The sequence below is a fragment of the Moschus berezovskii genome, chromosome 5, assembly GCF_049115385.1.
Source record: "Moschus berezovskii isolate FMDL1 chromosome 5, NW_MosBer_1.0, whole genome shotgun sequence".
NCBI lineage: Eukaryota > Metazoa > Chordata > Mammalia > Artiodactyla > Moschidae > Moschus > Moschus berezovskii.
In genome coordinates, this window is record NC_142464.1 from 78,193,203 (window position 1) to 78,213,840 (window position 20,638).

The 20,638-nt window shown below is 39.7% G+C and overlaps 1 protein-coding gene across 3 annotated transcripts in view; it reads right to left on the reverse strand.

Annotated features, from left to right (window-relative positions):
* SCFD2 (sec1 family domain containing 2) overlaps positions 1-20,638 on the reverse strand; it is a 416,000-nt gene that overhangs the window by 323,979 nt on the left and 71,383 nt on the right. For all 3 annotated transcript variants that reach the window (XM_088836334.1, XM_055434867.2, XM_088836335.1), the window contains exon 4: positions 17,552-17,727. In XM_088836334.1, coding sequence (XP_088692460.1) covers positions 17,552-17,727 — 176 coding nt within the window. The remainder of the gene's footprint in view (positions 1-17,551; positions 17,728-20,638) is intronic.

Consider the following 20,638-nt stretch of genomic DNA (forward strand, 5'->3'; position numbering starts at 1 on the left):
AATAATTTCCTGTAAGTTCACTTGCTAGGTGTCAAAGGCAATATTCAGATCAAAATTCAGATGGACCAACTGATTTTAAAGTCCTTTCTCTTACACACTAAGCTATAGTGAAAGAAAAAGAAAGTGAAATTCGCTCAGTCGTGTTCGACTCTTTGTGACCCCACGGACTATACAGTCCAAGGAATTCTCCATGCCAGAGTACTGGAGTGGGTAGCCTTTCCCTTCTCCAGGGGATCTTCCCAACACAGGGATCAAACCTAGGTCTCCTACATTGCAGGCAGATTCTTTACCAGCTGAGCCACCAGGGAAGCCCTAACACTTTCCCTATTCCTAGATAAAACATATGTTTACCAATATTTTATAGTAGACTTATTTTGGTTTTGGTTTTCAATATACCATTTTTACACAGTAATAAAAAGGCACCAATTGCTTTTGCCCATTTATTATTCTTTGTTTTTCCAGGGCTTATGGTACTGCTTTCATTAAATAAACAAAATTTATTAATACACTAAAATACTACAGCGTCTATTCCTGAACTATTTTATAGCAGGGAAAGGTAGTGATTATTACTGAATTAAAATGGGAAATACAAGAACAAAAACAAAAAGTACTAGAAAACATTAACAAGTATTATTGATACATATATTGGTAGTAAAATAATGTAGGCTAAAATGGACAAGTGTTTCAATCAGCATTACTTTTTTTCATGTCTCTATTGGCTATTTTTAAGCATAGTTTAAGCAAATTTTTTAAAAAAATCATTCACTGGAATTCAGAATGACATAGCATTAAATTGACAAGTCAAGAGGAAATCTTTATTGAACAGCTACTATGTGGAAAAACAGCAATAAACAAAAAATGCAGGATCCCCACCCACAGAGAGCTTAGTAGATGAAAATAAACTAGGCAATAAGAAGACAGGGTGATCAGCAAAACTGACAGGAAGCATCCAAGGAAAGACAGCTAATTTGAACTTGAAGGAGCAGGGAGGGTATTCTAGATAAGCAGAGGAAATGATCTAGTAAAAGCAAACAGCATGGGCGAAGACACAGAGGACAATGAAATAACTGGAGGTGCACATTAAGATCACTGTGGCTAAGAATCTCCTTAGGACACCCACTGCTACTACCGCAAACCAACTGTCCTACAAAACCCCTCTACCACCAACAAAATTATTTTTAACACACTCTTTGCACAGTGGTCAGATGATTATATTTGCTCTAGGTTATTAACCCCAGGGGAAAAATGGAAGCCCCCAGAGAGAGGTATACTGGGGAGATCTAGCTGTTAAGGATGTCTTGGATTTTCTCATGTCTTTTTACTATTCTGTCTTCCTGAGGGAAAAGATGGAGCATGCAGCTGCCAGAATAGAAAGGTAGCTAGTATGGGTGGCCTCTGCAAGCATCTCTTCTGGCCTCTTGGTTGAGTTTGAGTATCCATGGTCCTTCAATAATAAAGATCCTTCCTATCACCATTCAATAATCTTGTATAAAAGAGCACCAAATGTAATTTCAGCCATGGAAAGATGACAAAATGAAGTACAGTTTGAGAAAATAGCATTGTATATAAGAGTGCATCTCCATGCTCAGTCACTAAGTTGTGTCCGACTCTTTGTAGCCCACCAGGGTCCTCTGTCCGTGGGATTTCCAGGCAAGAATACTGGAGTGGGTTGCCATTTCCTACTCCAGGGGATCTTCCTGACCCCAGGGATGGAACTCACATCTCCTGCCTCTCCTGCATTGCAGGTGGATTCTTTACTGCTGAGCCATTGGGAGAAGCCCATACATAACAGATACCAACATAAATTTTTAAATAATGAAGTTTTTTTTTAAAAAAAAAAAAAAGCAAATAATCCATTGCCTCAATTACGTTACCCCCTCAAAGCTAAGAGTAAAATCTGTGCATGCAATATTTAGAAAGAAATCTAGACTTTAAATAGACGCACACAAGCTATCCATAGAGAAGATGCCATAAAGGGATTCTTACACAGATGACCGCTAAAGTACTTCCCAGCAATGAGCATCTATGGATGGTAGAATCAAATACAGCTGAGAGTGCTGAAATAAATGAAGACAACAGTTCAAAGCCTTTTCAAACACTCAAAATCTGTGTCTGTTTGGATTAACCTCACTACGGTTGAACATCCAATTTTTGAACCTCAAACTACGGAGCCTAAACTTTTTACTCCTTTTGCACTGCTCATCGTTCATGATGTATAGCTGAAAAGCAGCAAATAAAATGAATTTGACATAGTGAAGGGGCTTGTTCCTTGAAAAAAAACTACAAGAAATTTATTTCTACAAAAAATTTAAAAAATCAGTGAGACTGACTTTATATTTTCTGGTAAATTGATGTGCAGATGATTGCTTCATAAATAGGCAGATTTTCACGGTCTATACCAGACATGTAGCTTGACAACATTATTGAGTTCACATTTTCAAGAAAGCCTTTTGAAGCAGTGTAGTATAATTGCTGACAGCACAAACTTTGGGACTGGGCAGAGGCAGGATAGAATCTAGCCTCTACCACCAACATGTAACCTCAGGCTGGCACTTCTCTAACCTTCTACTTCCTCATCCGTTAAATAGCTGCTGGAATGGTATGTTGACGTTTAGTCACTGAGTCCTGTCTGACTCTTTTCGACCCCATTAACTGTAGCCCAGCAGGCTCCTCTGTCCATGAAATTTCCCAGGCACAAATACCAGAATGGACTGTCATTTCCTTCTCCAAGAGATCTTCCCAACCTAAGAATGGTAAGGTTTGAATAAAACAGTGCATATAAAGCACTTAAGTCTTATTTAAGTAATAAAATACTTAGCAAAAGCTCAATGATGGTGGTGTTGAGGATTGATTATCTTGTAATTTCAGTACAAACATCTTGTACAAGCTTCAGAATGATTTCACAAAGTGTAAGGTAAAAATGAGAGTGGTTTGGCAAAAGAAAGATGATGAATTTTTGGTAAGACATAAATCCGACAAAATTTGAAAAGTTACATTAGACAAGATCAGCTACACCATTCTTGATGACCTTTCACAACAAAAATGGGAAATTTAGGTCCAAAGTAGTATTCTTAAAGTTGGCTTGTCTATGACCCATGATTCTTTCATATGTGCATAAAAATATATGTATTTTCCATGAAACCATAGGTAGTCATGGAAATTCTTTCATCTTCTGTTGCTTCAACCATTAAATTACCTCACTTACATGGATTTGGTGAGAATCAATTTGAGACAAAAATCAGATGAAAATGTCTCACGAACTGTGAAGAACTACATTCAGTGAACCAACATACACCGTGAGCCTCATATATCACGTAAGCAAGCTCCAAGTGAAGGGGAAGCATGGGTAAATAAGTCCTAAGATGCTAGTCTGTCAGTGTTGGTGTGGCTATAACAGAAGGAGCTGGATGCAAGCAACTATCACTCATGTTATAACTAACATGCATATTATGGATGCATCTGAAGTGGGCTACGGCACACCCAAAAGGAATCACTCATGAGCTCAAACATGCATCTTTCATCAACTGAAAACTAATTTTTTAAAAACCCTTCTTAACTTCTGATAGGATGCTTCACACCAAACTTTTAAAAAATATTTATTTGACTGTCTCAGGTCTTAGTTGTGGCACACGATATCTCCTTGCATCATGTGGGATCTTTCTCTGTGGCATGCAGACTCACGAGCTGTGGTGTGTGGGCTCGGGAGCAAGCGGGCTCAGTGTCTGTGGCGCATGGGCCTAGTTGCTCCTCTACATGTGGGATCTTAGTTCCCCAACCAAGGATCAAATCCAGGTCCCCTGCATTGCAGGGTGGATTCTTAACCACTGGACCACCAGGGAAGTCCCAAGGTGCTCAAAATCTGTGCTGACTGCAGGCTCATTATTTAACTGTCTGTTGCTTGACCTTACTCATTATATGATATAAGCTCCACAACAGCAGAGACCTTGTTTTACTTGTTTACTGAGGCAGCCTCAGTGCCAAGATGGTGTCTGGTGTCTAGTAGGTGCCCAATAAATATCTGTCGGTTAAGCAGACAGATTTTATATTCTGGGTACATAAGAAATAATCTTCATTTGGAGGTAATTTCACCTGTACAAAAGTGAAATGCCTTTGCTTCTAAAATTTGATCTATATTTTCCTTTTTTTCCTCTATTCTTTTATCATGTTAAGCAAGAACACAGTGAATTAGTCCTTTTCACAATCAGTATAGTAATTATTCACAAAGAGAATTTCAATCAGGTGGGTGTCATTAGAAACTATTCTTGTCAGTTGAGTGCTGGTAACCCATGCCTTAGTTATTGTATTTTATCCTATTTAAACAGGCAGCTTTCCTCTAAAGAGATATATTTATGGGATTATTGGTAATGTATCTTTTTCTTTTCTCTTCTCATTTAGACTATAATCTTTAAAAAAAATCTATAGGAGCAAAAGAAAAAAGAAATCTGACAAACAAAATTACCTTAAAAATAATGTTTTTCCAATTTCATTTCCTTATTTTTTTTCCATTTAACATTACAAATCCAAAAGGTTGCAAAGAAAACGCTTACTAATATATCAAACAAAACAGCAACACTGAACAAAACAACTCACTTAAAAGGAAAAAGGACTACATCAACTCTAAGTGGACTAAGTAAAGAGGAATCTTCTGTACTCTTTTTGTCAAACCGCAATAGATTTAAAAATAATTAATAATAATAACAGAAATAGCTCCATGTGGCAGCATGGTAATCTATCAATTTTTAACACATTTTTGTCCCTAGGAATAGGCTTATTGGCAACTGTTTTGCTTATCTGTTACTTTTTTCAAGAGCTCAAAATCAGGAGATTAAAGAAAAGTAAGAACAGTGTTCCTGCATACTGCAGTAGGGAAAATTCCTGTTAAAGACATACAGTACAACCAACATGGAATCACCCAGTTGTGGATTTTTTTCTGTGCAGATATGAAATTACATCAATTACTCTAGAAGAACTATTTCCATAATGTTTGTAAAGTGACACTGCAACAGTATCCTGCAAGTTATAAGCTAACGCTGCTCCTTGAAAGAGGGTACAAAAGTGCCACGTACAGTACCCCTCGTAAGGGATGTCTGCTTTAGGAGATTCGGATCATTCAATGTTCTTCTCTTAAGGGCCAACACTTTCTGGAGGAAAAGGGACAGACTGGTCAGCTTCCACTCAGTCCTCTTGCTCTTCTGATTTGAGCCCCTCACCTTAGAAATGATGGAAGTAACAAGGGGGCTAACAAGGCACACACATTTGGTCAAGGTGCTAAGGCAAACCAGGTATGGCCAAATCCTCAGTGTCCCTCACCAGAAAGAAACTTGAGATCCTGAACAAATATTTCTCCTACTTTGGAGGATCAGTAGTACTGTTCTCCTCTAAAAAAAAAAAAATCCTCAATAAATAATTCATTTTATGCAACTCTTTGAGAGTGGTAAAAAAATAGAAAACTTTTTAGATTTCTCCACACCCAGGCCCAAGCCTACCATGTAATCTCAGCTGCTCGTTAGTGATGTTAAGCAAGTCTCTCGCACCTTAGGTATATTCTACGTCGGAAGTGAAGCACTGGGGTCCTTGAGACACTCAGCCAGCCTAGGCATAGGCTGAATTCCCCAGTGGCTCAGGAGATAAAGAATCCACCCGCAATGCAGGGGAAACTGGAGACGCAGGTTTGATTTTTGGGTCAGGAAGATCCCTTGGAGAAGCAAACGGCAACACACCTCCAGCACTCCTGTCTGAAAAATCCCATGGACAGAGGAGCCTGGCAGGCTACCATCCATGGGGTCGAAAAGAATCTGACTCGACTGAGAGACTACGCGTGCAGGCAGACACAGGCTTCCTTCAGAAAGACCTGCCATTAGGTTGCACCCAAGACATCCTGTGAAGGGGCATAAGCCAGACTTGGTTTCTCCAAGACTGACGAACACTAGAAAAAGAAAACATCAAGTAGACAGTGTTATTGCCTCCCATTCTTAAAAACCCAGATGTTTAAATTGAAAAAGAGAACCCCAGCACTGGAGTGGCCAGCATAGTACAAACAGCCAGAGGGAGAGGCTTAGATAGAAGATTCAGTCCATACAGGGAAGCAAGAACCATTATTATTTCCCTTTTGGTCAAGCAAACCAGAATGGCTGTACCCTTCTTGTTTTTCACAAAATGAAGCCCCACCCAGATGTGCCTTTGGCCACTGGCATAAAGTCTGTATTTGAAACTTTTTTGGTAGACCCACAAAACGCTAGAAACAAAATTGCTAGCCTTGAACTTACTTTGCCTGATTACTAGCTCTAGCTTCCAGCTGGAATAACATATGATATCATTACTTCTAAGGCAAACCCAGTTTAAAAGCAAAAGTTTACTTAGCCTATATATTCAACTCTCACTTTCTAATCAGATGCTTGGCACGAATTCACCTAACTCCAAAACCTGGCAATGTGCCCTCCCTGGGCAAAGGAACAAAAAGTTCATGGGTATTTTTCTATTTTCCATGTGTCTTTCTCTTTTATTATTCAAAAACATAATACCTTAATGTGAAAGCAGAGAAGAACCAGATTAAAATAAAATATTCTGTGGGATAAAAGTGAAATAGAGACATTGTATCCTTACAGAGAAATGTTTCAGTCTCATGCAGTTTCAAAAAAAAAAAGGCTTGCTGAGGAGCAAAGCTCAAGATGAAATTCTAACCTGGATGCCAAATTTATAGATGTATCAATAACAAACAAAGTAGTGAAAAATACATTTAAATGATCTCAGTATTCACAGAGAAACATCAATTTAAATGATATAAACTGAAATCTTAATGAATTATGTAGACCTTATTGTGTTCTTAGTTAATGAATTATGTAGACCTTATTGTGTTTTGAAAACTTTTTTATACTAATGCCTGAGAATAAGCCTGAGTGGAGTATGAGAAGAAAGTGGGCAACGGTCACTTGAGGCCTTGCCCCAGGATAAATATTCCAGCACTACACAGCAGTGAAGGGCATGGCTTCAGTATCAGGCATATCTGGGTTTTAACCTGGTTCTGACTCTAGGTAGGACCATGGTCAAGTTCATAACTTGTCCAACCTCGCTATACAATCCTCAAGGTTAAATCAGCAGTTCAAGAAATTTGTTTTTAAAATACTATAAATCCAGTACTCAGGTACTCGGACCAGGTCAGGAAATCCTACTCGGTCCTGTATCCCTGAAAACAGCACAAATGGTACTAAGTACTGACATCTAATCCACATGACAGAATAAACTGAACACTCATCCAAGAAACCATATACGCTTTGGTTTTATAACTTCACTATCTGGCAAACAGCATGTGTTCAATAGATTGTTATTATATGAAATGGAACAGAATATTTTCTTTTGGAAAATGCGCTTGGGTTTTTCCCTCCACCATCTGGAAGTGACACCTCTCTTGGCAAGGAACTAGAGGGCAGAGCTTCCCTGGAGGAGGTGGAAAGTGATGAAGAGACGGTTTATATTTCTGAGGACCAGTAACGTTTATTCTATCTACAGATGAGGCAGTGTCTCCCCAGGTGTTCTGAACTGTGGGGAGAAAGAGGAATAGAGGTCTTTTGAGTTAATTTAAGAGTCTAATTACATGAGCCCCTAAAGAACCAACATTTTAGGCTACTCAGATCTCTTTAATTACAAATGTCTTTCATCTGGAAATTTACCCATAAATTTCTGTGGAAAAAAATTTAAACTCTAACAACTTAGTGTTTCATAAAAATAAGTTAAATCTCCTACACTATTTCCAAATAACTCAGAATCTAGGGATGTTTAAGAATACAAATATCAAGATACTCCACTATGGTGATCACTTCCCCATGAGATCATAAACGATCAGAATTACAAGACTCACAGCACAGACTTCTGTGATGAAAATTATAGTGAAAGATGGCCATGTTAATTAGAATGCTTGGCCGCTATCACTGAAACTCAAAACTGCAGTGGCTTAAACAAAATAGGAATATATTTCTCACTCACATGAAGACCAGGTCAGGAGTCCAGGGCTGTTATGGTGTTTACACCATCTTCAGCGAACCAGTTATGGTTCTTCCATCTTTCCATTAAATATCTTCAACACAGCAACTCCCTCTCATAATTCAAGTCAGCCACATCCTATTCTTATATTTCAACACAAAGAAAGTGTAGGAAAAGCACATACCTGTCCTTTCACTGCATAGCCTGAAAGTGGCCCACATAATCCTACTCATTTCTCACTCAGGAGAACTTGGTCACATTAAGCTGGTAGGCTAACTGCAAATCACTGTCACATAATATGTATGTAAAAAGGTGACACTAGGTGGTGGGAACATTAAGAAGCCTCTGTCCTAAAGGCCATAGGGAAAGATATCATTTAAGACTCAGGTAAACCACTCAAATCTTTATCCATTTACTGCAAGCCAATCAAGAAATGGGAATATCAGATTACCTTACCTGTCTCCGGAGAAATCTATATGCAGATCAAGAAGCAACAATTAGAACCAGACATGGAAAAGTGGACTGGTTCAAAATTGGGAAAGGAGTACATCAAGGCTGTATACTGTCTCCTTGCTTATTGAATTTATATGCAGAGTACATCACGTGAAATGCCAAGCTGGATGAATCACAAGCTGGAATCAAAACTGCCAGGAGAAATACCAACAACCTCAGAGATGCAGATGATACCAGTCTAATGGCAGAAAGTGAAGGGGAACTAAAGAGCCTCTTGATGAGGATGATAGAGGAGAGTGAAAAAGCTGGCTTAAAATTCAACATTCAAAAAACTAAGATGATGGCATCTGATCTCATTAATTCATGGCAAATAGAAGGGGGAAAATGGAAACAGGCTTGGGCTGATTTTCTTGGGCTCCAAAATCATTGCAGATGGTGACTGCTGCCATGAAATTAAGATGCTTGCTCCTTGGAAGGAAAGCTATGACAAACCAAGATAGCATATTAAAAAGCAGAAGCATCACTTTGGTGACAAAGGTCCATATAGTCAAAGCAATGGTTTTTCCAGTAGTTATGTACGGATATGAGAGTTGAACCATGAAGAAGGTTGAGCATCAAAGAAATGATGCTTTTGAATCATGGTGCTGGAGAAGACTCTTAAGAGTCCCTTGGACAGCAAGGAGATCACACCAGTCAATCTTAAAGGAAGTCAATCCTGAATATTCATTGGAAGGACTGATCCTGAAGCTCCAAAGTTTTGGAACTTCTCAGGGAAAAGCTATGCAGGGAAGGCTTCCCTGAGGAAATGGCATTTCAGTTTTAATCTGACCAGCCATGAGAAGAGCTGGAAAAGAACATTCAAATAAGAGAGATTAACAATTGTTAAAGCCCCAAGGCTCCCTATTTATCAGAATCAAGTTGCTTTAGCTCTAGTTTTCTTTATTTAGGCCTGCTATACACGGGACAGGATGAAAGAACATGTGTGTGTTTGTATGTGTGTGTGTATGCATGCATGTGTTCACGCTTAGGAAGAGGAGATCTATGATTCTACTCCTAGGATTAATATTTAATATCTAGCAATAATATGGAACACTCCAAAACAAGAAAGAAAGAGAGCCTGGGACCATACAGAGAAGAGATGAAAAACAAAACAAATGGTTACAGAAGTTGAGAGATAGTATAGCCTTTTTATTTAAAAGACTTTTTTGTTTTATTTTCACTTGTTCTAAATAGTGTTTCTGGGTACATATATTTCTTAAATAAAACTAACTGATTTCAGGTATACTGTTCTAACTAACGGAGAAGGCAATGGCAAGCCACTCCAGTACTATTGCCTGGAAAATCCCATGGATGGAGGAGCCTGGTAGGCTGCAGTCCGTGGGGTCGCTGAGGGTTGGACACGACTGAGCGACTTCACTTTCACTTTTCACTTTCACACATTGGAGAAGGAAATGGCAACCCACTCCGGTGTTCTTGCCTGGAGAATCCCAGGGACGGGGGAGCCTGGTGGGCTTCCATCTATGGGGTCACACAGAGTCGGACACGACTGAAGTGACTTGGTGGCGGCGGTGGCGGTTCTAACTTTTAGCTCCCGATGAGAAATTGGCAGCTGTAAATAAAATGTCTTACACATTTTATTTTAATTAAAATGAGAAGGCTGAGCACCAAAGAATTGATGATTTCAAATTGTGGTGCTGGAGAAGAGTCTTGAGAATCCCTTGGCCCACAAGGAGATCAAACCAGTCAATCCTTAAGGAAACCAACCCTGAATATTCATTGAAAGGACTGAGGCTGAAGTTGAGGCTCCAATACTTTGGCCACCTGATGCAAAGAGCTAACTCATTGGAAAAGATCCTGATGCTGGGAAAGACTGAGGGCATGACGCGAAGGGGGAAACAGAGGATGAGATGGTTGGATGGCATCACTGACTCAATGGACATGAGTTTGAACAAACTTAAGGAGATATTGAAGGACAGGCAAGCCTGGTGTGCTACAGTCCATGGGGTCACAAAGAGTCAGACACGACTTAACAACTGCACAACAACATACACAAAACAGGTTAAAAATAAGCAAATTTAATAATCAAATATTTGTACATTATTACCGTAAATTAATATATATTTCAAATATCACACAACTTATATTTAGGGATCCAAGCTAAGTCACATTCTTAAGCTATCAGTAATCCACTCATAAAAATCTTAACCTAAGGATTTGGTAACACCAGCCAAGAGATCTTTCCCAAAGCATCTATTCCTTGGTCTGAGAGCAGTTTAGGAGAAAGTTCAGTACTGCTTAAACTATCATGATGTATTCGCAGCATTGTCTAATAGTCACAAATTTGCATAAAAGAAAGACCAACTTAACTTATGAAAGGTACTACAGTGAGATAACTACTCCAAGTGACAAATCTTTCTATCAAACTCATGATCGGGCTTCCCTGATAGCTCAGCTGGTAAAGAATCCACCTGCAATGCAGGAGACCCCAGTTCGATTCGTGGGTCGGGAAGATCCACTGGAGAAGGGATAGGCTACCCCTCCAGTATTCCTGAGCTTCCCTTGTGGCTCAGCTGGTAACGAATCCTCCTGCAAGGTGGAAGATTTGGGTTCAATCCCTGGACTGGGAAGAACCCCTGGGGATGGGAAAGGCTACTCACTCCAGTATTCTGGCCTGGAGAATTCCATGGACTGTATAGTTCATGGGGTCACAAAGAGTTGGACACGACTGAGTGACTTTCACTTTCTTTCACTTTTCATGACCAGTGAAGGCAAGCTGCCACTCAAATGTCACAATTTTAACATAACGGCTTTGCCAAAAGAGCAGTAAGAATGGTACCAAGTCAGACCCAAGGTCTGGGGAAATTTTCATTGACTTTCTACCTTCAAAACCCAAGTTTGTTGACTCTACGACACAACTGACTGTAACACACACCACTATTTGATGTACCCTAGCAAGGGAGAAGGAAATGGCAACCCACTCCAGTATTCTTGCCTGGAGAATCCCAGGGACAGAGGAGCCTGGTGAGCTTCCATCTATGGGGTCGCATAGAGTCGGACACGACTGAAGCGACTTAGTAGCAGCAGCAGCAGCAAGGGAAAAAAAAAGAAATACTGCGCTTAAACTGAGAAATGCCACTGATTCCAAGATGCATCCCAATTTCAGAAATGTGAAACAAAGGATTTCTTAGAATCAATAGAAATGACAGTATTCTTCAAGCCAAATATGCCCCTTTTCTTTTCAGCATGGAAAATGACTTTCACTATTTTCAGTTCAGTCATAAAAAAGTTTTCTTCTGTTTTATGTTCATCCCTACCTCTCTTTGTGTACAACTCCAAAGATATAAATGACAAAATTTTCAGGTGTGAAGTATATGTATTCAGTCTACTTAAGGATAATAATAGCATTGAACAGATTAATAATTATAAAAATGTATAAAATACACATAGATACTAGTTGTCAAATGATAACTCCACTCATTTAAAAAAATTAAGAGTGTGAATGTCTTTCTCCTCCATAAATATAAATGAAAAATAAATCATGATACCTATGTGTATATTGACAACTACAAAAAAAAAGACATGACTTAGCCACTAAAAAACACCACCACATATAAAATTGATAAACAATAAAGATTTACTGTATAGCCTAGAGAACTTATTCAATATCTTGTAATTACTTATAATGAAAAAGAATCAGAAATATATATAGGTATATGTATAACTGAATCACTTTGTTGCACACCTGAAACTAATACAATATTGTAAATCAACTATATGCTGTGTGCTTAGTCACTCAGTCGTGTCTGACTCTTTGCAACCCCTGGACTGTAGCCCACCAGGCTCCTCTGTCCATGGGGATTCTCCAGGCAAGAATACTGGAGTGGGGTCCTCCAGGGGACCTTCCCAACCCAGAGATTGATCCCAGGTCTCCCACATTGCAGGGGGATTCTTTACCATCTAAGCCACCGAGGAAGCCCAAATCAACTCTACTTCAATTGAAAAATACAACATGTTATTTGGTCATCAAAGGGAATAAAGTTCTGATATACGCTATAACATGGATTAACTTTAAAAACATCATACGTGAAAGAAGCCAGTCACCAAAAAATATAATTTACGCAGTATGAAATATCCAGAATGGAAATCTACAGAGACAGAAACAGCATCAGAGGTTGCCAGGACTGAGAGAAGAAGACTCTGGTGAGAAAGGGGGATGATAGTTAAGGCATATGGGTCTTTGTGTTGGGGTGACAAAAGTGTTCTAAAATTGACTGTGGTGGTGGCTGCACATATCTGTAAATATACTGACAACCAGTGAGTTGTACACTTTAAATGGGTGAATGTGTATGGTACCTACACTGTATCTCAACTCTTTAAAAAAAAGAACATGTTGATCAACAACAACAAAAAACTGATAAATCCCTATTTAACCTTTTCTCCCCAATATTTGACATTTCATTCAAAATAACCAAGCTACCAGAATAAAGAATAAGAAGGGTAGAAAAAGAATCTGCCAGCCAATGAGGGCAGATTCTGACTCTGAAACAGCTAAGCCTCACAGTGCCCTCCACAGGCAGGACACCTCCCAGGAGGAGAAAAGAGAGCTGAGCCTATTCACTTGTCCTGAACTTGCTTACTGGATAAAACCCCCTCTCCCTAAGAAAGGAGGGAATAAAGGGTCAGAAACAGACCAAGAGCATGCCTAGGAAGAACCTCTCCTTGTGGAAATCTGTGGAGGGGTGGGGTGTTTCCTCCTAATAACTTGCCTTCGCAGTTAAAAACACATATTTGGTCTCTGCCCAAAGTTCCAGGCACATAAACCCTTGTAATTTCCTGATCATCAGGGGTGCCAGGAATATCTTTGTTTCCAATATTTAGTCTTGGACCCTGATTCCTGGCACACAGAACTCCTAAATCTCTAGGAATTTCCTGGGTGATACGGGCATATTTTGTTCTAATTGGGTGGGGGGGGGGTTACTGGTGGGCTCCTGCGTAGCTCCTGGACAGGGGCCGTCACCAGAAAGGCCAAGCCAAGAGTAGAAGCTTGGACTTTCAGTTATATACCCATCCCCCATCCTCCAGGGAGGGGAGAAGAGCTAGAGACTGACTTATTAATCATGCCTACGAGATGAAGCCTCCATAAAAATCCCTAGAGTATAGAATTCACAGAGCTTTTGCGTTGGTAAACACACCCATGGGCTGGGAGGGTAGGACACCCCAGCTCCATGGGAACAGAAGCTCCTGCTCTCAGGACCCTTTTGGACCTTACCTGAGCTCTAATGACCCAGTAAACATAAATAAATCTTTCCTTGAGTTTTGTGAGCCATTATAACAAATTATGGACCCCAAGGAGGTGGGGGTGGGGCATGGGAACCCTGATTGATAATGGGCTGGTCAGAAGTATCAGAGGACCAGACTTGTAATTGATGTCTATAGTGGGGAGCAGTCTTGTGGGACTGAGCCCATAACCTGTGGGGTCTGTGCTACTCCATTTAGTCAGTCATAATTGAATTACAGAACACCCTCCAGTGGGTATGACACCCAGGAGTGAGTTGGAGGATTGCCTGGTGTGGGAAAAACTCCTACACATTTGGTATCAGAAGTGTTCAGAGTAGAAAGTAAAGAAACAAGAGGTTTTCTTTTAAGCATGCTCCACAATTTTTCTTCTCAGGAAAAATCCTATGAAAAATCTCTATAAATGTCAACAACACTCCTGCCTGACTTTAGGGATCACCATCTTCTGCTTCCTTCCTCACACTTTATCGAAATAATGTTGCCAGCACTTTGCAAGTGACAAGTCAGGACCTCCCAGGGTGTTGGCAAAGTCAGGAACAGACCTAAAGTGAGCCATTACATTTCCAAGCCTAGCTATCTGGCTGGGGGACCTAACAGAAGCACTAGAGGACTGAGAAGGTAAAACCCATCAATTTGCTATAGGACAAGCAGACATACTGTCATTTAGTTTAGTTAAACTTGATCTGTTACAGAACAGATACTCTGAAATTTAGTATCTCATAAAGAAAACTAATTTTTCCTATTAAAAACTACTTTGGCAACTGACAAGACGTCATGCCTACTTTTCACTACAAAGATGAGAACATTTAAAACTAAAGCAGCATTTACCTGGGAAATCTTGAGTGGCTCTATAAATCATTTACATTTTATTTAAAAGCCATTTTCCAAATTGGATTTTATTTTATTTAGAAATGTAAATTCTTACATAAAAAATAACTGAAGATAGATATTACATACATATTTATAAAGTATGCTTTTCAGAAAGCATAAACACAGATGCTTCCTCTGCTATACACTTTGTGATCATTTCATAACCACCACCAAGTTATGATCAATAAAATTTTTTCTTTGAAACAATTCGCATAACATCAGACATACAGTGTAGAAACAACGGCATTTAAATCTGGATTTAAAGAAAAATACTGTTAAACATTATCAAATAGTAAGTAAAAAAGATGGTAACATATTTCTATGTAACAGTCTCATTATTCCTTAATAAATTTTAATTTAGAAAAACAAAATCTAGGTGAGAATATATTAAAACCATTATTTACATAAAGTAAACTGGCAGGAATCTGCAATATTTCTGGCTCAGCTAAAAGAATAATGACGAGTACTTCCTGAGCATTTACTATATGTTAAGCAGTATAACTTAGTGATATACATTTGCAATCTCATTCAATCCTGATGATAACACTGTGATGTAGGTACTTTATTCCCATTTAATTGAGGAAGCTAAATCAAACTTTATTGCTAGAATATAAAAAAATAATTCTTCATAGGCTACCAAAATAATTCTTTACAGGTTATGAATTCTTCATAGGGTTTACCATAGTAAACCCAGCTGCACGTGTGTCTGCACGCAGTCATGTTTGACTCTGCAGCCTACCAGGTACCTCAGTCCACAGGGATTTTCCAGGCAAGAATACTAGAGTTGGTTGCCATGTCCTCCTCCAGAGGATCTTCCCAACCAGGGATCAAACCTGTATCTCTTCTGTCTCCTGCATTGGCAAGCGGGTTCTTTACCACTAGTGCCACCTAGGAAGCCCACATATATATACATCTAAAAATTCAGACTGCATTAAGTGAAATTCAATACTTACGCATGACAAAAATAGCAATAACAATTACTCAGCAAAATATAACTAAGAAGAAACTTAAAAACAAAAAATATTTAACAGTAAAACTTTAGAACATTTTCTTTATAGTCAGGAATAAGATGAAAACACCTATTTTCATTGCAAGTTTTAGTATGCCTGGTCAGTGCACTAAGAAAGTGCTATCACACTGGGATAACCCTGAGGGATGGGATGGGTAGGGAGGTGGGAGGGGGTTCAGGATGGGGAACATGTGTACACCCATGGCGGATTCATGTCAATGTATGGCAAAAACCACTACAATATTGTAAAGTAATTGGCCTCCAATTAAAAAAAAAAAAAAGAAAGTGCTATCACATGTGGAAAGGAAGAAACAAAACTGTTATTAGTTACAGATATTACTGCCTGCAGAGGAAATACAGGAGAATCAATGACACAGCAAGAAACAGGAAAACAAGCTCAACCCAGCGCTCTGTAACAGCCTAGAGGGGTAGGATGGGGTGGGAGGTAGGAAGTTGGAGGGCGATTCAAGAGGAAGGGGACATATGAATGCTGCTGCTGCTAAGTCACTTCAGTCATGTCCGACTCTGTGCGACCCCACAGACGGCAGCCCGTGTGCTTATTACTGATTCACATCGCTGTATGGCAGAAACTGACACAACATTGAAAAGCAATTATCCTCCAACGAACAGTTTTTTTTAAAAAATTGGATAACAAATGTAAATACAAAATGCAAGGCTGTTGGATGTGTGATCACCAATCAAAAGTCAAGAGTATTCCAATATATCAGTAAAGCAATTAGATAATTCAATTTACATATGGTATTAGAATCAATAAAATACCCATGAAAAATCCAGCGGTCAGTTTGGTCACAGATATTTTTTAAACTCATCAATATTCACGGTCAACACATTTAACAATCCTCTCCAAGGATGTGCCCTAGAGACGCTCTCTCACATGTAAACCAGAAGATAAGTTCCAGGATATTCATCTCATTCTTTCTAACCACACACACACACAAATATGCAACAGTCTAGCTATACATCAATATGGACTGGATAAACTGATGAATATTCATACAATTAAATCTGTATATGTCAATTTGGATTATCTTAAAAACAGAATGCTGAGAGGGAAAAACAGGTTGTTCAGGTATATTTATAATATGAAATCACTTACATAAAAAGTAAAACCCGTAGCACAATACTCTGTATTATTTATGGAAAAATAAGTTTTTAATAAATATATAGAAACAAGGAATCAAGCTTCTGATTACCAAAGGAAAGGAAAAAGGAGAATCAGAGCATAGAAAGGGTTAAGTATCAGAGATGCTTCTTTACCTCTAGTTTTATTTCTTTAATGAAAAAGCATATAAATATAAAAAATTACTAAATTATATTGAATCTATGTATAAAATACATAAATATCTAGTCATGATATTTTGTGTTTCAAAATACCTTATAATTTTAAAAATACATGCTTTTTAAAGTATCCTATGCAAATATTTTAACAATAATGAAAAGGCCATACCCCATGAACATATCTCTTCATAAAACTACAAAGGGAGTTTGCCTCCCTTTCATCTGTTCCTAAACATCATTTTAAGCCACACGTTATTATATGTTGTTAAGGATTAGAAACTATTGTCAGAAGAAGTGTAAAAAGTAGCATATTCTACAGGAAAAGTAGCAAGGATTGAATAAAGATACCATGAAGATTAAGAAAGGTCCAAATGGCATAAAATCGAAAAGAGGTTTTCAAAGTTTAAATACTCAAAAAAACATTTATATAAGTATTGAGTGAGAAGCCAAAGACATTACTGTCAAAAAAAAAAGTAGCTATAGAAAAAGCTGCTACTTGCATTTTAAATTGGGGGCACTTACAGAATACGATATAGGGCACATGTCAACAACATGATTTATTACTCAGATTATAATAAATATTAAATTTTTCCCTGGAAGTAAAAGCTTTAATTATTAATATCCCAAGAAGCTCCCAGAGCAACATACCTGGAGAAGGAGCCTTTCAAAAGCCAGAAAGTTGTCCCACTTGGCAGTCTGTGGGTGTTTCAGAGTTTGAACAGTGGCCAGCCCAAGTTGTAGGAGCCCACAGTGATTCCCTAGAGATTTGAGGTTGTTCTTGAAGAGCTGAATATAGGACATGAGCTGCCCCGGAGTGACTCTCCCTGGAAAAACAAACAATTTATCATTGTACCCTCTTCTGGGAGCGGTAAAAATAAAGAGGAGCGTGCCATTAATAATACTACTGCCTGGTTGATGTTGTTCAGTTGCTCAGTCGTGTCTGACTCTTTGTGACCCATCGACTGCAGCACGCCAGGATTCCCTGTTCTTCACTGTATCCCATCAGCACAAAACTTCAGAGTCAATTGCAAGCTTCCGCTTTTGTGACTCTTAAAACAACATGGTGACAACAGCAAAGTTGAAACTACCAACTGCATTTTGCAAGCAAGAAAACAGATGTTAAGTGGTCTGGCCAAAGCCATATCGCTAGCAGGATTCATTTCATAACTCTACAATACCCCATAAATGAGTTCGCAAATAAAGTCTTATGAATAAATATTTCTTGAGCTCAACATGGAGTACCTCTCCAAGACATACGATATAGCAATCTAAGAGCCAAAAAGGCAAGGTTATGTATCTAAAGCAAAGGAGAACTCTGTTAGGACTATAGCTAAAACTTTATCACTGATATCAATGGGTTTATGACAATATCCTTAAGCATAAAAGCAGACTGCTGTTGGAACAAAAATATATGGAGAACCAGAGTGGAAAAAACCCTGGAAGATGAGATTTCAAAAGAAAGGGTTTCATATGGGTGATAGCACATTTACTACCACGGTCACCTAGATCTAGAACAAGACTCTCACCTCATTAAAGCCTGGAGTACCAAAAACACAAACAAACCCTGTTGAAGATTCAGTCTTTCAGACCTCTAAATCCAACTTTTTCCTAAATAGCACTCCTTCCATTTAGTCACTTCCCATTCTGTCAGATCTCATCCCTGCCATTCATCAATGCAATGGGCAGAACTCCAGAACACCAGTTTCTCCTCACTGGGCAAGAAGAGTGCAATGGAGCCAAACACAAACCAAGGCCAGTAAATCTTCCTGTACATTTCAGCCACGCTGTCTTCCTGGTTTACCCTCTGAGGCCTAAAATCTAGGTTTGTTTGCTATGCCTAGGTTTGTTAATATTTGGCAACAAAACTACCTGTATTTATTTAGCACATGCCCTCTTCTGATTTTCCCAGCAACTCTATGGGGTAGCAAACAAGTGAGAGTTCAGTGTCTCATATGGTGCTAAATGGCATTTGTCAATTAGTGGTTTTGCTACAGATTATAATACACAAAAAATAAAGACCTTGTCACAAGAAACTTACAAGTCTGTAATATACTCTACCTTTTCATTGCATATTTTGAAGAGATTAAGGATTCTAAAGTGCCGTATTACCCACTTATATGGGGCTTCTCTGATAGCTCAGTTGGTAAAGAATCTGCCTGCGATGCAGAAGTCCCTGGTTCAATTCCTGGATTGGGAAGGTCCGCTGGAGAAGGGACAGGCTACCCACTCCAGAATTCTTGGGCTTCCCTTGTGGCTCAGCTGGTAAAGAGTTTACCTTCAATGAGGGAGACCTGGGTTTGATCCCTGGGTTGGGAAGATCCCCTGGAGAAGGGAAAGGCTACCCACTCCAGTATTCTGGCCTGGAGAATTCCATGGACTTGTATAGTCCATGGGGTCACAAACAGTCAGGCATGACTGATCAACTTTCATTTTCAAACAATAAGAACAGTTGGCGGGGAGGGGGAAGAACAGCGGAAATGAATAGTACAGAGCTGAGTCTCACTAGTTTCTTTGGTCCCTTGGTAAAGCATAGTTCATTTCTGATTCTGAAGCAGCAAGCTAACCATTTGCTAGCTTAAGTACTAACAAAGCGCCTCATTAATCCCTTCTTTGCTTGGTTTTAAGTTGGCTTGATTAAGGTATAATTTACATACAGTAAAATTCACTCTTTTCTGGTTCAGGGTGTTCTCAAAATAGATCTATGAATTTTGACAAAAACACAATCACAATCAAGATAGATTATTTCCTTTAACCCCCAAAGTTCCCCTTTTGTAGTCAATTCTCTTTTCCCATCCCCAGTCCTTGGTGAACACTTGTCTGTGTTTATCTGGTTTCTGTCCCATAGCTATTCCTTTCCAGAATGTTCTATAAATGGAATCATATACCACATAGCATTTTGAGTCTAGCTTCTTTTACTTGAGCATAAGGTATTTGGTGTTCATTCATGTTGTTGCTTGTATCAGTAGTTTGCTCTATTTTCTTGTTGAGTAGTAATCTGTTGTATGAACCATAGTTTGTTTAAACTTATTCATTCACTAGTTCATGATCATTTGGGTTGCTTCCAGTTTTTAGAAATTATGAATAAAAACTTCACAAACATCTTCATACAGTATTTTATGTACATATGTCTGTGGACATACAATTTCAGTTTTTTCGTTAAGTAAATTACTAGGTTGCTGGGTCATATGCTAAATGTATGCTTAACTTTATAAGAAACTCACAAACTAATTTCCAAAGTGAGCTGTCCTACTAGTGACAAATGAGAGTTCTATTGCCTTACATCCTCAATAGCCTTGGTATTGCCAGGTATTTTGGTTTTAGCCACGCGAGAGACGCCGGGGCCGGCGGCGCAGACGCGACGCGAGAGACGCCGGGGCCGGCGGCGCAGACGCGACGCGAGAGACGCCGGGGCCGGCGGCGCAGACGCGACGCGAGAGACGCCGGGGCCGGCGGCGCAGACGCGACGCGAGAGACGCCGGGGCCGGCGGCGCAGACGCGACGCGAGAGACGCCGGGGCCGGCGGCGCAGACGCGACGCGAGAGACGCCGGGGCCGGCGGCGCAGACGCGACGCGAGAGACGCCGGGGCCGGCGGCGCAGACGCGACGCGAGAGACGCCGGGGCCGGCGGCGCAGACGCGACGCGAGAGACGCCGGGGCCGGCGGCGCAGACGCGACGCGAGAGACGCCGGGGCCGGCGGCGCAGACGCGACGCGAGAGACGCCGGCCCCGGCGGCG